We start from the raw sequence: 16,857 nt of genomic DNA, 5'->3' as shown, positions 1-16,857 counted from the left end.
AAAACTTGCCAATCAGAATCCTGACCTGAATTATAAAATGGAACCCATCGGAAAGGAAAGATGGGAATAGTGAGACTTTATAAATGTTAGAAGACACAAAACATGTTTCTACTTTTATAGTACAAGATATTATAGGTATCCAACCAGAACCATACTTGTTTAATTTATGTTTTTTAATTATTTTTGTTTTTAGTTATTTTTCCACTATTTTCAATTGGTATGGTATTATTAGGCTGTTCATTGTTCAGCACAATAGGAGTAGGAGTATTACTTTTGCTGAATTAATTCATGTGGAAGTTAGTAGGGGTTGCTTTACTTGAGTTTTTATTATTTCTGTTGCTATATTTGCTTATTTTTTGTTGATTTTATTCTTGTTATTTTTATTCAGTGACTGTGTGATTTTAGGAAGGGTGGATGTGTTTTTGTTAGATTTAGTTTCAGTTTTGGGGTTTCTATCTAATCAGGAAGGATGCCTTGAGGGAGGGAACTAGGTCCTGTATTTTTTGTCAGTTAGGTACAAATTTTTCTTCAACTTTTGAGGAACTTTGTTATTTTTTGCATCATTATTTGGTTTGATGATAGCATTGTTAAGGGGCAGTTTAGTATATGTGTCTGGAAGTAACAATTTAGGTGTTATGGTCATGTTGTGCCACTCTAGGCACTAGATAGCTATTTATAGTCAGACTTGTCATTGGTTCATAGGTGAATACTAGGCAAACTGCCTTAAAGGGCCATTTTAAGCCTGGCCAATAACCCTGGATTTAAATCAAAACCTGTACCTTATGCCTACAAATTGAAGACTGTAACTACCACCATCATAAATCTTTCCTCCCAAACATGAAGTTGGAAGTCTTCAAGAAAGATTTCTTTGAGAGCTGGGCTTTGCAATTGGATGGTAAATTGCTTGGTTAAGTGTAACTTATAATTGTTTAGAATTACATTTATGAATTTATTTTTATTTTCTCATGTGTCGTGTTCAGTTCTGTTTCCATGTATATTAACTTGAGGAAAGTGAGTATTTTATTGCTGTACATGTAAAATGTTTAATTGATTTTCTTTTAACAAATTTCTTTTCTATGTTTACTTCTGCACATTGTAGTTTTGCTGAGAATGTATTTACATTTATGACCAATTTTTAATTTTAGTTTTCTATAGATTTTTTAAGTGTTTTTATTTTTTGATGGGTGAGTCTGTTCTTTCCTTCATAGAGTCAATTTTGTTTCCTGTTTGAGGATCATTCCAATTAATTTTATATTAATTTATGTGGAAATTACGTGAATATTATTTATATCTATTTCTTTATAAATATTTAAATATAATTTGCATGTATAACTGTGGTTTATTTACTTGCTTTAATTTAGTGAATGACATTTTTGCAAGGTCTGTGAGTTTTCTGTGGAAGTTGTAGCAATAAAGATTTATATAGGTTTCGGTGTGTATTTTTTTACTTTTAATTGTAATTTGTTAATTTAGTACTTAGTGTGAGTTTTTTATTCTTTAAGATTTAGAGAAAGTATTTAGAATAAGTGTTGCACTTAGTGATAGGAAGATATTGTATAAATTTGTGTGGTTGGTATAACCGATGTCTGGCTGCTCATGACATAGGTAGAATGATGATATTTTAGTGATATTGCAGAGTGATGCTCTCCAAATTATTTTGTAATCTGGACAGGATATGTATAAATATCAAACCCTGGTGTGTAGGTCCAAGAATACACACACAGAAACACTATATATTTATATATTTTCACATCTTTTTGCTACTCCTTCCTATCCACTATCTACCATTTCACAGTACCTATAAATATTCTCCAGTATAAGGCAGAAATGATATGATGTTTTGCATCATGGTGCCATTTTAATCACAGGAGAAACTCTTCCCTTTTGGCCTACTTTTATTCCCATCCACTGTACTGTGTTCAGTGTTTTTGAGTTGGTTCATGTGTGTATATGGTACCAGATACATGCTACCATTATAGACTACCTGCACAACCTCCCTTTTTATTCCACCTGAACTAGAGCTTTTGGCTTCCATTTGCATCCATCACTATACAAAAATACACTTTCCCGTGAAAGAATGAGAACTCCCTAAATCCACTTGAGCCTTCCACTACTGGCCTTTTGACACCCAGCTCATACCTCATACTTAGGTTGTCAGCACTGCAGACAGGAATTATTCACAATTTTTTAGTTTAAACTTCTTTATAAATGAGTGAATGTGCATATATTTCCACATTAACTTCCAACATTATCTAGTTGCAATGAAGATATATTTACTCATTTAATTATGTCTGTTTATATTGGTAATCATTGTATCTGCTTTTTTTTCAGAGTGTATAAACTGACATTACTGTTCATTCTTCTGCATGTTGCTGGAATTAAGGCACATGGTAAGTTGTTTTTCCTCCTTTGACAAAATGGTTTGTTATTGTTCTTTGATAGTCTGTGTTTTATTGCCTAGAGATGTCCTCTGGATTACTATTCACAATTAAAAGTGGAAATGATGCCTTTAAGGGGAAAGAAAACTCCCTCTCTATGGGAATGACATAATGTTTGTTATTACAGCAGTAACATTATTTAACTGTCAGATGTGAGATTTGTAATAGGCTATCTGATGGTGTACAGAGATAAAGCCCTGAATATGACCCAGATGTCCTGAGTCTGAATGGTGGCTCTGGAGCTTGATGGTATGTTTGGGAGGATGGGTGTGCCCATCTTGGTGGGGAGTGGGGAGAATGGGAGGACAGGTGTGCCCATCTTGGTGGGCCCTGACTGGCCTTAGCTGCTGCTTTCAGATACAAACTCTGATGGGGGGGCTGGTGTAGGAATGATCTGGTCATAATCACCCAAGCCATGTGTGTGTGAGAGCACAACATGAGCTGTTAGACAGGCATAGATGGTCCCTGTTGTGATACAGGTGCAAATGTGATTACCCCAGGAGAGAAGTAAGGGCCATTCTTCAAACATTCCTTGGGGAATCTACAAAAAAAGGGGAGATTCCTGACAGAGTTAAATATGTTTATTTTTGCTGTTCAAAAATAAGCAATTAGAATATGTTAAAATGTTGACCTTTCACTTTTAATATTACTGACAGAATCAAACATTATTTAACAGTGCAGAGCATGTGGTAGTATTTAGGTTGCTGAAATGATGTACTCTGCTATTACCTATTAGTACTTTGTCACAGTAATAGGCAGGATCCCGTATTGTTTAATAAAATCAGAAGTAAATGGGAGGAGATCATACTATGATGATTTCTTACAGGGAAGTATACTCCACAGGACACAATCCCGTGTGGAAAGAAATACATGAACAATTTAGCCTATAATATGCCAAACTCTTGTTCCATCTGTGTATGAAGTTGAAAGAGAATTTCTGCAGCTGTTTTCCTATGCTGTATATGTTAACTGACTAGATGCAGTAGACAGAAATATTGTTTGCAATTGCACAAGAGAAAAAAATGCAATGAAACAACATGCTGTAAATTTAGGCTCTATATCACATAGTCGAAGTTCCATAACTCTGAACACCTAATGGTCGAACCATTATGTTCAAATTTACAGAACTTCGACTACGTAAAAAAAAATAAAAAAACAACGGACAACAAAATAAATTGTTGTAAGCAGGGGGCAAGGCAAGCCCTCCTGCAGCCCCCCACGTGGGGGATGCGCCCCCCCACTCCCCGCTACTTAAATATACCAACTCTGAGATCGCACCACATTGAAGTGAATGGAAACCTCTGCTTATGGAGATTTTCATTCAAACGCTCGAACTTTTACAAATTCGAATGTATGGTCACGACCATATGTGGTTCGAACTTGTAAAAGTTCGACTATGTGATAGGAACCTGTAAATTTACACAGAAAAAGAAAAGAACATTATCAAAAATAATGTCTAAAAGACAATTTATATTGCATCAAAGACAGGTGTAAACTTCTACGAATTTAAATATAAGTGCATCAGTGACATACTGCAAATTATAGACTTCAGAATTTCAACAGGAGCTCAGTATGTAGGGTCTCTGTATTTTAATATGCTATTTTAAAGACATTACAAGTAGATTCAGGTTTAAGATATATGGATCACAATGTTAATAAAGGATGCCAGAAAAGTAATGAATAAAACAGAAAAGTTGCCAGGAAAATATTGTTGATGACTAGTCAATTTGGCAAAGTTACCTTTGATATGAAATAATTCCAGCTTTAAAAAGACTATTTACATTATTTTTAAGTATGCAGTGCATTCAACCCTCTGTAGACTGAATAGCCTGAATGTGAACTTCATTTATTAATTCTTAAAGCCTAAACAAAGCAAACAGCACATTCTCACCATCTCTTAAAACAAGAGAGATTCTGATAGCAAATAAGGGATGCATAGTCCATAAATGAAAGACTAAAGAACTGTGCTTTCTAAAACGGTCAGTAACTGCCTGTCAAAGCCTGGTGCTTAATATTCTTTCTATGGACTATGGATGTTAATGTATGTCTGTTTTAACTGCTGCTGTATAGTTACTGTTCAGGCAAACAATGAAAAAGAATTCATACCTTCTTGGGTTCTTACTAGGTCACGAGTGTGGTTATTATGGCACTGGTTATGTTAATCATTGTCCTTTTTGACTTTTATCTAATAGTTATGCTTTCCTGTTGTCATACAAAAGATTTTTCATTTACCTGCAAATTGGGCTGGTGTGCTGATACCAAGGATCACATCCAGTGAAGGTCCGGTCCAATGCAGTGAAAGGTGTTTGCATTAGTACTGGTAAAACTCACTATCAAACAAGATATATGCTAGTTTCTTCATACAGAGTTTATTATTTAAGTTGTATAATTCACCTGTAACATGCAGAATTCTTATTTTATAAACATCAAGGTATGTTCTGCCGAATCTGTTACAGAAAAGCATTTACTGCTAAGGGGATTTATGGATGTAGCTCTCAAACTATGTTCAAGCTAATCGTCATGACAACCTAGTCAGAAGAATGTACTGAGTGTGAGTCTTAGAACCAGGAGTACAGAAAGGGAAGTACAAAAAATTCAGCTGAAGTAGAAATGTGTTCTGAAAAGATATAACAAATGCAATTTCATAAAGTGTATCAGGTTTCTTTCAGTTTCCTAGTTTCCTTCCAGGAAAATTTTGGACTACTGGCATTTATCTGCTCAACAAAATAAACAAATATTAAAATGAAATCACTTAGTGCATACAGTTTGATATACTGACACAAGATTAATCAAGAGTTTTTTTTTTTCCTTGGGGGTGGGGGTCAAGAAAGTCTAATGCATTTCCTAAGGTTGTGCTGAATGAAAAATCCTGAAAAAAATTATGGAATGGAACAATAATGACATGGCATGTTGCCTACCTCACATATTAACTTACACTAACAAAGACATTTTGCCTCGTAGTTCTGTCATATGCAATAGATTCTGTTGCAATCAGTTTCTTTCCTCCTAACTTCCAAACTGCTACAGGAATACAATCAGTTCCTGAGACTTACCTGCAGATTGATTATACATCACAGTTTTTAGTTCATCTTCTCCTTTTTTAACTTTTAGTTGTTGCACCTCATCTTCCCCTAACCTTGGCATAACTACGTGTTCCTAAATTTTTACATGTGTGCTCTTTCTTGGTTTCCACATTCCTCTGCTTTATACAAATTTTAATAAAATTTTTGAAATATCTCTAATACCTTTACAGGATCTCTGGTTATTTTTCTGTCATAGACTACCTAAATGTAGCAACAGCCCTTTCTACTTTCTGTTGCCAAAGTCATTGTGCTAAAAGCTTTTGTGCTCTGAAGTTATTAAAATAGTTGCTCAGCGGCAATCTTTCTAAACTCATGTATATTATCCAAATGCTCCCTTGTTTTCAATTTAGCACTTTGCAGTTTCTCCTCTTTTTATTCTGGGAGATAAACCTTATTCTGCAATACTTTACCCTTTGTTAGCCCCTCTAAATAATTCCTATTATTTCTTAGCCATATTTCTTCCTCTTTTATTTCTACCCTATTTTCAAACTCCATTTTCATTTTATTCTACTTGGTAGCTATCCCTTTATAAACAGTTTCTATCGTTCTTAATAACTCAGTAATTTCCACTACCATTTCCTTAGATTCCTCTCTTTTTGACGGGTAGGTGGAAAAGAGGCAGTGTCTATGTTCACTTCATTTTATTTTAGTTTTTATCAGTACATGATCTGAAACAGTTATTGGATGTGTCTCTTGAAGCTTTCAATTCAATGCTCATGGTCCTGTGAAATATAATTTCTTTTCAGACTAGCACAGCTATTGTATTCTTGAAGAAGAGTAAATAAATTCTGAGTTGTTATTACCGAATTTATGTCTTTTGTACCAAACGTTTTTATAAATTTCTTCAGAAATCTAATCCCTTGTGCTATATTTTCCCTTCTAGGTCCCCTGATACATCCTCACTATTGCAAATCAAGTTCCAGTCTCCACCTATAAGTAATATTCTCTGCTGAAAGTGGATTATTTTTTCCAAAAAAGCTCCACAATATCAGCTTTTGGCGGAATATAAGTACATGCCAACACAATCCTCCTCTCTTACCAATAGTTCCTTAGTACAACAAATTTACAACTGTTGTCTTTTTCCCTCTTCCATCACTACAGGAGAAACTCTTACAATTAATATTGTTACTCCCCTTTTCATTTGCCCCTGACATTCTGCTGAATATCCATCCCTAAATCCTTCCTTTGTCAAATCCACATAATCATTACTTTCCAAACGCATGTCATGCAAAATTTCTATTTGCACCCTGCAGTTCTTAATATAATTCAATATTCTTTCACAGGTTCATAGTTTTTTGTCTATACCTGTGAGACCATTTACTTTCTTTGATAATATGGATAGAGTATCCATTATGATAAAAATCTATTCTTTCAACATATTATACATGATGTTTTTTTTAAATGTGTATCTCTGGCTTTTGTCTTACATGCATTTCCCTCAGCAAAGAATACTCAGAACTCTCAAGACTGCTTGCACCTGCAGATACCTAATCTTCATGTAAGCAGTCAGCAATGGATTAAAAAACAGCTTCCCAGTTTACAACTTCATGAAAGAATCTTTCTAAGTCTCACCCAGATAAGAACGTACAGAATTCCCTGTGTCTGCTGTTAGCTTTGTCTGCAGACATCTTGTCTCAATTTTCTAAAGGAAAAATAAAACAAGCTATTATCTTTCCAGATGTAAAAAACACTTTACATTTTTCATGGCGGTTTTTAATTTGCATTATATTTCAAGCTTATTTGCTTACAAAAAAAAAAACCTGCTTGTAGTTTAAGCCAAGGACAATATTCTAGACATCAACCCTTATAAAAAAACAAAGAAAATTATTACATTAATTGTACATATAATATGGTCAATATTTTTACACCTAACCCCCAACTCAACAGCCTAAGATCACAGCATATTAACTTAAACTCTCTTTTGTCCAGATTTTCTTCACTTGTTATACTATAAAGTCTACATTTCTTACAGTTATAAAGGTACTTGTTTACTTTATCAGCTTTAACACATACAACAGTCACTGAAAAGACTCCCCACATACACACATTTAAAATACTCAACTGCACGCTATATAAAACTGATTTATAATATAACATGCAAATTACATCATGAAATATTTTATACAAATATTAATAAGAGCAAAAATTGTTTTACTTACAGTTACTTCTTTTTTCCCTTTAGTGTCCCTCTAAATAATAATAACATAATGTGGGGTATATGCTTTACAGTCCACTGATAAGTTTAACAAAGTCAGCACAAGTCCAATCTTTTCTCAGCCATTTTTTTCTTGTAAGCTAAATTTTACAGTCATTATTAAAACTTTACAGTTTCCCATTTATTCACTATTTTTGGTGTTGCTGGCCTTCTTCCTGATTATCTCCATGTTCTGACACTAGACTCTGTTTCATATCCAAAGTACTCCTGATTTTTCCAGTCAACCCATGTACTTTTCTCTTTCTCTCAAGTATTTTCCTTTGGAACACTGGAAAATGTTTTACTGGCAAAGTCTCTCTATAAGCTTAATTGTTGGAAGAATGAGCAGTCGAGTCCCCTTTTGCTTCTTTGCACATTTTTTTGTTAGATCATTTTTTTTATTTTTCTCCTTACCCTGTTCTCCATCAAGAAATGTCTTTGATCCTTCAGGAAAAAATGCTGTGAAGACAACTGGATGTTATAGCTTGAATCTCATACCTGCCTCTTGACATCCCCTGCTTACTGGGATAAATGTGTTTCTCTTCTGCCTGGTGTACAATGAATAATCATTTTCCACAAACACCCTGCTGTCTCCAGGTTTTTAATACTTATCCATTTTCCACAGTTTTGTCAGGACCAATTCTTTGCTAATATAGGACTTGGCTGCTTTCTCATGGTCTGGCTTGGAATTTACACTCTGTATGCCCGTTCAATTAACAAATCCTACTATGGAATACCAGTCTAGTTGCTTATTAATGCTTTTATCAAATTAATAAAGTTTGTTCCCTTCAGTTTCTCTGGCACAGCAGAAAATCTCAGGTTTTCTCCATGTGCTCTGTCTTCTAACTCTACTATTTTTTGAAATAGTTAGTTTTAAAAAGCCTCATACTTGGACAACCTTTTCTTCATTTCAACCTCTGATATTTACAGTTAAAGCTTTTATTTTTACAGCCTTTTGTTGTTTGAGTTGATATAGTCCTTCAATGTTTTGTTTATTTTAATCACATCTGCATTCATTTCATTTATTTTTCACACTAAATTACAGAAATCCATAGGCTTGGAGTAAGCACTCATTGGTTCTTTTGAGCTTTTTTTTTAAAATTTGTTTAAGGTTGTATCTCTTGGTATTGAAGCCCTAACTTTGAGAGGATTTCTGTCTATTCACACTGAGCCGAGTGGAGGAGGGGCATTGACTACAACTCTGATCTGAGATATATAACAATAAGTATCCTGTTTGTTTTGCTTATTTTTACTAGTTATTGTTTCTAGCAATTTATATATAGCACTTTTTATTGCCTGTTGCATACTTTTTACTGTATTTTATTGCTATTAACTAATCTGCACAGTTGAACTAAAATTGTCTGCCTTACAGGGTCTGATAAATAAGTTTTTTACTGTCACGCTGTTTGTAAAGCTTTTTAGCTAGTTTCACTGTGTGAAAGGTTTTAACTGGAAATTTTATCTACTTATTAAGCACCTGTTTGTTAGTTCTGATTTCCTGCCAAGGAGATGTATCATATAACTGATTTTTTTTCTAGTTAAAAGCATTCTGTAGAGTCTCCTTGCTCTTTTATCTGTTTAAAAACTTTCATTTTGTGGCTCACTGCTGTTCTTCTGCTGTGATAAACATTTCTGTAGTGTTTACTGGCTAAAAAAGTGTAGGCTAGTAGCTGTAGTATTGTCCCAGTTCAGATTTGCTGTCTCTGGGCCTGTTTGTTTTTGCAGTGGTTGTTCTGAGCACATGCCCAGGCCATCTTGAATTTACAGAAGCCTTTCTTTACCTTTGTGGCAGGATTGTGTTGACTGGCTGCTGGCTGGTGGAGTTTGGAGGGTCTAGGGCTTGGAGTAAGCCCTCATTGGTTCTTTTGAGCTTTTTTTTTAAATTGTTTAAGGTTGTATCTTCTGGTATTTAAGCCCTAACTTTGAGAGTATTTCTGTCTATTCACACTGAGCCGAGTGGAGGAGGGGCATTGACTACAACTCTGATCTGAGATATATAACAATAAGTATCCTGGTTTTTTTTGCTTATTTTTACTAGTTATTGTTTCTAGCAATTTATATATAGCACTTTTTATTGCCTGTTGCATACTTTTTACTGTATTTTATTGCTATTAACTAATCTGCACAGTTGAACTAAAATTGTCTGCCTTACAGGGTCTGATAAATAAGTTTTTTACTGTCACACTGTTTGTAAAGCTTTTTAGCTAGTTTCACTGTGTGAAAGGTTTTAACTGGAAATTTTATCTACTTATTAAGCACCTGTTTGTTAGTTCTGATTTCCTGCCAAGGAGATGTATCATATAACTGATTTTTTTTCTAGTTAAAAGCATTCTGTAGAGTCTCCTTGCTCCTTTATCTGTTTAAAAACTTTCATTTTGTGGCTCACTGCTGTTCTTCTGCTGTGATAAACATTTCTGTAGTGTTTACTGGCTAAAAAAGTGTAGGCTAGTAGCTGTAGTATTGTCCCAGTTCAGATTTGCTGTCTCTGGGCCTGTTTGTTTTTGCAGTGGTTGTTCTGAGCACATGCCCAGGCCATCTTGAATTAACAGAAGCCTTTCTTTACCTTTGTGGCAGGATTGTGTTGATTGGCTGCTGGCTGGTGGAGTTTGGATGGTCTAGGGCTTGGAGTAAGCACTCATTGGTTCTTTTGAGCTTTTTTTTAAATTGTTTAAGGCTGTATCTTCTGGTATTTAAGCCCTAACTTTGAGAGGATTTCTATCTATACACACTGAGCTGAGTGGTGGAGGGACATTGGCTACAGCTCTGATCTGAGATATATAACAATAAGTTTCCTGTTTTTGTTTTGCTTATTTTTACTAGTTATTGCTTCTAGCACATTATATATAGCACTTTTTATTGCCTGCTGCATACGTTTTACTGTATTTTATTGCTATTAACTAATCTGCATGGTTGAACTAAAACTGTCTGCCTTACAGTGCCTGATAAATAAGGTTTTTACTGTCACACTGTTTGTAAAGCTTTTTAGCTAGTTTCATTATGTGAAAGGCATTAACTGGAAATTTCCTGTACTTGTTAAGCACCTGTTTATTTGTTCTGATTTCCTGCCAAGGAGTGTATCATATAACTGATTTGTTTTCAGTTAAAAGCATTCTTTAGAGTCTCCTTGCTCCTTTATCTGTTTAAAAACTTTCATTTTGTGGCTCACTGCTGTTCTTCTGCTGTGATAAACATTTCTGTAGTGTTTACTGGCTAAAAGAGTGTAGGCTAGTAGCTGTAGTATTGTTTCCCACCATCCATCCCTGTTGGTGTCTTACTGTTATACTTGGTGGCTTTGCAGTTGCCCGCCCCTACTATAAATTTGATCTAGGACACTCCTCCCAGTATAGTGTCATTAGCTAATTCTACCTAATACAGAGAGAACATTTGAGAAGGCCAACCCACTTAGTTTCCTAACCCTGAATTATCTTCTGCTTCTCCTTTCTTCCTTTCCTTTACAAAAAAATCTTTGCTAGAATCTACCTGTATTCTGCTTAACTGTAAAAAAAATAAGCTTGTTTCCTGCCTTTCCTGTAACTAGTCTAGCCCAGATACAGATTTGCTGTACCCTGGACTATTTGTAAGCTTCTGAGCCTCCAAACCTGTCTGTGTTGGAGGAAAGCCTGCTAGCTTATCAGTGGGAGTGGTAAGCACTAGGTAACCTATCTACCACATAAGGAGTGGTTTCTGGCCCAGAAATTGTAGTTTATTGGCCGTTTGGGCAATTTTTCCATCTCTGTCAACATTACTGATTTTAAAGCCTGCATTTGCACTTGTTTCTTTCTTGTGACTAGTCTAGTCCAGATACAGATTGTTAGGTTTAGCACTTGAATTTTCATATTTGTGTTCAGTATTTGTTCAGAACTTGTTGTAAGCACTAAATAAGCTACAAATTACTACAACACTCAACCTTCCTCATTACTTAGAGAAAAACAGTTTTTGTACTTACTTTCCTCACTTTCTTAGAGAAAAACAGCTCTTGTACTCACTTTCCTCACTTGTCTAGAGGAAAATAGTTTTTTATTCAGGCATGTCCAAGGGTCAGCTCCCAGTGTTCTTTTCTGTCAGGCTGATGAATCTAGGCATCTTGGGGCAATGTAGCAATTGCCTCATGTACACAGACAACCCTCTCCTCCTACCACCCAACACTACAACCTGTGAGACATGCACTTATCTAGCCAAACTGGAGGTAAAGCTCTCTCCAACCAAGACTGAACTTGACAGTCAAGAGGAGAAGGTGAACACTTGCACCACACTACACTCATCACATAGTCCCACTAAACCTACACCACCAAACTCCACACACAGAAACACAAAAACATTTGTGGAAGCTCTCAATAATAATCTGCTCAAGAAACAGAGACCACCAAAGCAGAAAAGCAAGCAACCTCAACCCCCCAACACATAACCCACAGACTCAGTGTGCCACTCAACCACAGCCCATAAGGCAAAACAATGTACCCCAAAAAACTAGTCATAGGTGACTCTATAGTCAGGCACACTGATGTCCCACTCACCTGGTAAACAAGGAGAAGCTTACTGTCAGCTGCCTGTCGGGTGCCAAGATCCACCACATAACCCATGCACTCAGGTCACTCTACCACAAGTCCAAATATGACTCTGTCATTGTCCATGTTGGTGTAAATTACCTGAGACATACATCCCTGGACTACATGAAAAGAGACATGGAAGAGGTCTCCGATCTTGTAGCCCAGGCAGGTATGACCCTAGCCCTGAGTGGCATCCTGCCATCGGCCAGAATGATACCGCAGTACAAGGACAAAATGATTGACTTGGCTAAGCTTCTGGTGTCATTCTAAGAGGATCCAGTACCTGTCTGCCTGTGGCAACATGGTCGACAGACTTTGCCAGAGATGGCCTGCACCTGTCACCCTGGGGCTTCTCGATACTGGCCAAGGCTCTTGCCACCTCTATAGTGCCTTTTTTAGGTGGTGTTCCAATGACCAAGCTACCACTATAATAGCTATAAACAAATGCAATCTGAGGGTCATGCCGCTCAATGCTAGAAGTCTAAATCTCAAAATGCACACGCTTGAAGCACTCCTCAAAATGGATAACATCGACATTTGTGCTGTAACAGAGACCTGGTTTAAAGCAGTAGAAAGCACCCCTGCACTACCAGGCTATAACTCATTCCACACCTTTCAGCCCCAGAACTTGGACCAAGGCTGCAAAGGCAGTGGTGTTTCCATATTCATAAAGGATGTGCGCACCTCCAGACTGGTAGCCCAACATAATGCATCAGAGATACTTTAGGTGCAGCTAACATTGGGTAAGACAGTTATTCAGATCGTTGCCTGCTATAGGTCCCAAACCATGTCCCAAGACTCACACTCCACATTCCTAAGCACCCTGGAGAATATTAGGGTCCATCCTAACACTCTCATACTGGGTGACTTCAACTACTCCTCCATTAACTGGGAAAACTGCTGCTGTACCAATACACTTGCCCAATGTTTCCTGGAATTCATTAATTCCACTGCCCAGGACCAGCTTATTTTTACCCCACTAGAGGTAGTATCATCCTTGACCTGGTCATTACTAACATGTGTAGTCACCTCCTCCCTGGTTAGATCCAACCACAAACCTATCACCTTGGAAATATACATCCCCCCTCCGCAAAGGTAACCACCATGCAAAACTTCTCCAAAGCTACCTGTGGGCTCCTAAAAACAGATGTGGCTAACTGCATGACACCCATGCAAATGGAGAATAGTTGCAAGACCACCGAATCAAACACCAATGTACTGTACGAACAGGTACACAAATGCATGGATCTCGCCATACGCAATAGAACCAAGACGCTTTCCTCCAAAAAAAGGAAGCCAATCTGGTGGTCCCCTGCCATAAACAAACTCTACAACAAAAGGAGGAAACTGATGTGGAATAAGGTGAAGTCCCAAGACTGGAAAAACTCCCTTATCAGCCTCAACAAAAAGTTGAGCTCCCTCATTAAATCCTTTAAAGCTAGCTATGAAAACAGGATTGCAGCAGATAGTAAAGACAACCACAAGGTCTTCTATAGTTATGTAAAGAATCTCCATGGCAATACCCAGATTTGCTCTGAGCTTCTGTACAATGGCACCTCCTATACCAAGCCAATATACTGGCTGACAGATTCAGTGCCAACTTTACCCCTCTCTCCCCCAAAGGACCAATCACAATACCAGTAGATTGCCAGGCACCCAGTATTACTGCTGCACAGGTTAAAACAAAACTGTCCAAGGCTAAGAATACAGCTTCTATGGGACCTGACAATATCTCTGGCTGTGTTCTACATGCACTACAGAGTGAACTGGCATCTCAACTGTGTGCCCTGTACAACCACAGCCTCACCTCAGGCTTTGTCCCTACTGAATGGCGCACTGCTACAGTCATCTCTCTCCACAAAAGAGGAGTGGTTACAGACCCTGGGAACTATTGCCCCATTAGCCTAACAAGTCTGATATGCAAAGCTATGGAATGCATCATCATGCACCTAATAAACAAGGATATAGGGAATCTCCAAACTCTGGATCCCACACAGTTTGGTTTTTTGAAGGGTAGATCATGCCTGCTCAACCTGGTTGATTTCTTTGAGTCAGTCACCAGAGCTGTGGATGAAGGCAAGGTGGTTCATACAGCCTAATTTGATCTGGCTTAGGCCTTTGATACCATTCCCCACTCAGGATTCATGGAAAATCTCACTAAGCTAGGCATCGACCTGTATATTACTAGGTGGGTTGCAAACTGACTTACAGATAGAACCCACAGTGTGAAAGTAGCTGACTCCAAGTCAGATTGCTGACCAGTCATGGGTGGAGTCCCACTGGGTTCGATCCTGGGTCCTCTTCTGTTTGGCATCTACTTCTCTGAAGTCCAGGCCAAGACAAAGGGACTCTGGCTGACAAAGTTCACAAAGAATTGCAAGTTTGGAGCTATTATTACCTCCCTAAGTGATGTTGACATCCTACAGAAAGGCCTCACTGAGACCAATGACTGGTGTCAGAACCATGGCCTTAAGCTCAATGCCAAAAAATGTGTCATCACCCCCTTTGGGAAAAACCCAGTTCCCATGAATTACCACATTGATGGTAGTTCAGTGAGCACAGAAGGCATTATAAGAGATCTGGTAACAAAGGTTGACAGCATCCTCTCTTTTGACCACCACATTGCCACTGTGGCCAGACAGTCCTTCCATATGGCACATCTCATTGCTAAGGGTTTTACATCCAGGAAGAAAGAGGTCATTGTCTCCCTCTACTCTTCCCTCATTAGGCCAATCAACGAGTACAATGCCCCATTTGATATGTACCTCACTAGACACCTGCAACAACTGGAGAGGCCGCAAAAGTACCTCACAAAGAGGATCCTAGGCCTTAAACACTTATCCTATATGGACAGACTCAAAAAACTCCAACTATTCTTGGTCTCATATCACCTACTTAGAGGCGATCTCTGCTTAACTTACAAAGCCATGTCTGACCCAGCTCTGTTAGAAATGCTACACCTAAAGAAATCTCAATCCCTCCATACCACATGCTCCAGAGACTTCCACCTCATTACCACAATCAACAGAACATGCTGGAGGGACAGGTTCATAACCCAGAGACTGCCCATGCTATGGAATAGCCTTCCTATACATGTCAAACAGAGAACCTCACTAGCCCTCTTCAAGAGAAATCTTGATGAGTGGATGGTAAATAGAAAATTCACCCCGGGGGTCACTCCAGTGGTTCTCCTCAACAGTGGCACTGGGAGCTCAGGTCAGGTGGCATGATGCCAGGGTAATCCTATGTGCTAGGCTTGTAAAGGCTCCAGGGCCATTAGCCTAGTACACACCTATGAACCTATATATGTGAATGCTTTTAATTGAATAGTATTGGTGGCTCTGTCGTATGATTTTATTAACTATGTATGTATTTTAGTCATTACGTTGCTTGTTATTTTGTTGTTACACTGAAAAAGGGTCGTTGTACCTCAATGCTTTGTGAAATATTAAAACTTCTTATTTTATTGAACGTTTCTAGTGTCTGTATTTTTGTTTTGCAAAGTGCAACAGTAGCCCTTCCTATTTGAAATAAGTAGGCAAAGAAATATGGAAGATTAATACCCACATGGCTTAGCACCTTCTTGAAGACTAGCTCAGATTATTTGATCTGCCAAGTCTAATTTGTCAGTGAAGTGAAGATTGGGTGAGTCACTCCTTCCTCACTGCAGATAGTTCTTAAGGTAATTGCTCACATTACTGGACAAGATAATTCAAACCCATTTTTATTTAATGCCACTTTGGTCTGTTTTGCTTCCCAGCCAAATGAATATCCAGTTATTCACAGAGATAATGCTGTTCCAATCTAGAGGGCTGTTGGCCCATTGGTCTCACTGTCTAGCAATTCACTCCCCCCAAAGGTGCTCCAGAATGAAAAAGTTACTGGGTTGCTAAAGTTGCATAGCTTTTGCAGTTTGCTGAAATTACAAGGAAGCCTGTAATCAGCACAGGCATTAGCCCTCTCCTAATGGCTGCCTCTGATACTATTGTATACCTGCTGTCTATCCCACCATCTTAATAGGCTGACAGTGTTTAGTCAGGACCACCAAGTCCTGCATATAAATAGTAAAGCTTAAAGGTGGAAGGTGCACTTGTATGATCCTGACCACATCTACCTCCTTCCAGCTGTGAACTAATATATCACATCAATGTTCTCAAAAAAATATGCCTGCTCTGCTGCCTTAATGTGTACAAAACTGCTCTGTAATTCCTACACCCTGTCATTGTAAGATTTCCAGGTGTTGGGCACCCAGTAATCCCTTATTAACTGACCTGATTCTACTTGTGCAACTGCCTGCACTTCCTCTTGTACAGTGACATGCTGGAGGTGAGCCATCATTGTTAAGGTCCAAAAATCTGCACATTTGGAAAAGACAGATTGTGAATGTCAGCAGTAGTATTTAGTGTACCCGGAAGATACAGCAACTTAATGTTCCGCTTCAGACATTGCAGAAACAGATGCTTTATAATCCTTATTTCTCATCTGAATTTTAAAGTGCCTGCACCACATCCTGATTTTTCTGACAGGAACACAGTTTTCTTGCTGCTTAACTCTGTCGCCACAAAACTATGGTTGTCTAAACTGCCATGTGCTTT

General features: G+C 37.7%; 1 protein-coding gene across 5 annotated transcripts in view; it reads left to right on the top strand.

Annotated features, from left to right (window-relative positions):
* Positions 1-16,857, top strand: part of LOC122809153 — a 1,026,347-nt gene that overhangs the window by 214,560 nt on the left and 794,930 nt on the right. For all 5 annotated transcript variants that reach the window (XM_044080437.1, XM_044080436.1, XM_044080435.1 and 2 more), the window contains exon 3: positions 2,332-2,390. In XM_044080437.1, coding sequence (XP_043936372.1) covers positions 2,332-2,390 — 59 coding nt within the window. The remainder of the gene's footprint in view (positions 1-2,331; positions 2,391-16,857) is intronic.

This window comes from Protopterus annectens, chromosome 8.part0, assembly GCF_019279795.1.
Source record: "Protopterus annectens isolate FY-2018-M chromosome 8.part0, PAN1.0, whole genome shotgun sequence".
Taxonomy (NCBI): Eukaryota; Metazoa; Chordata; order Ceratodontiformes; family Protopteridae; genus Protopterus; species Protopterus annectens.
This window is presented reverse-complemented; position numbering and strand designations above follow the sequence as displayed.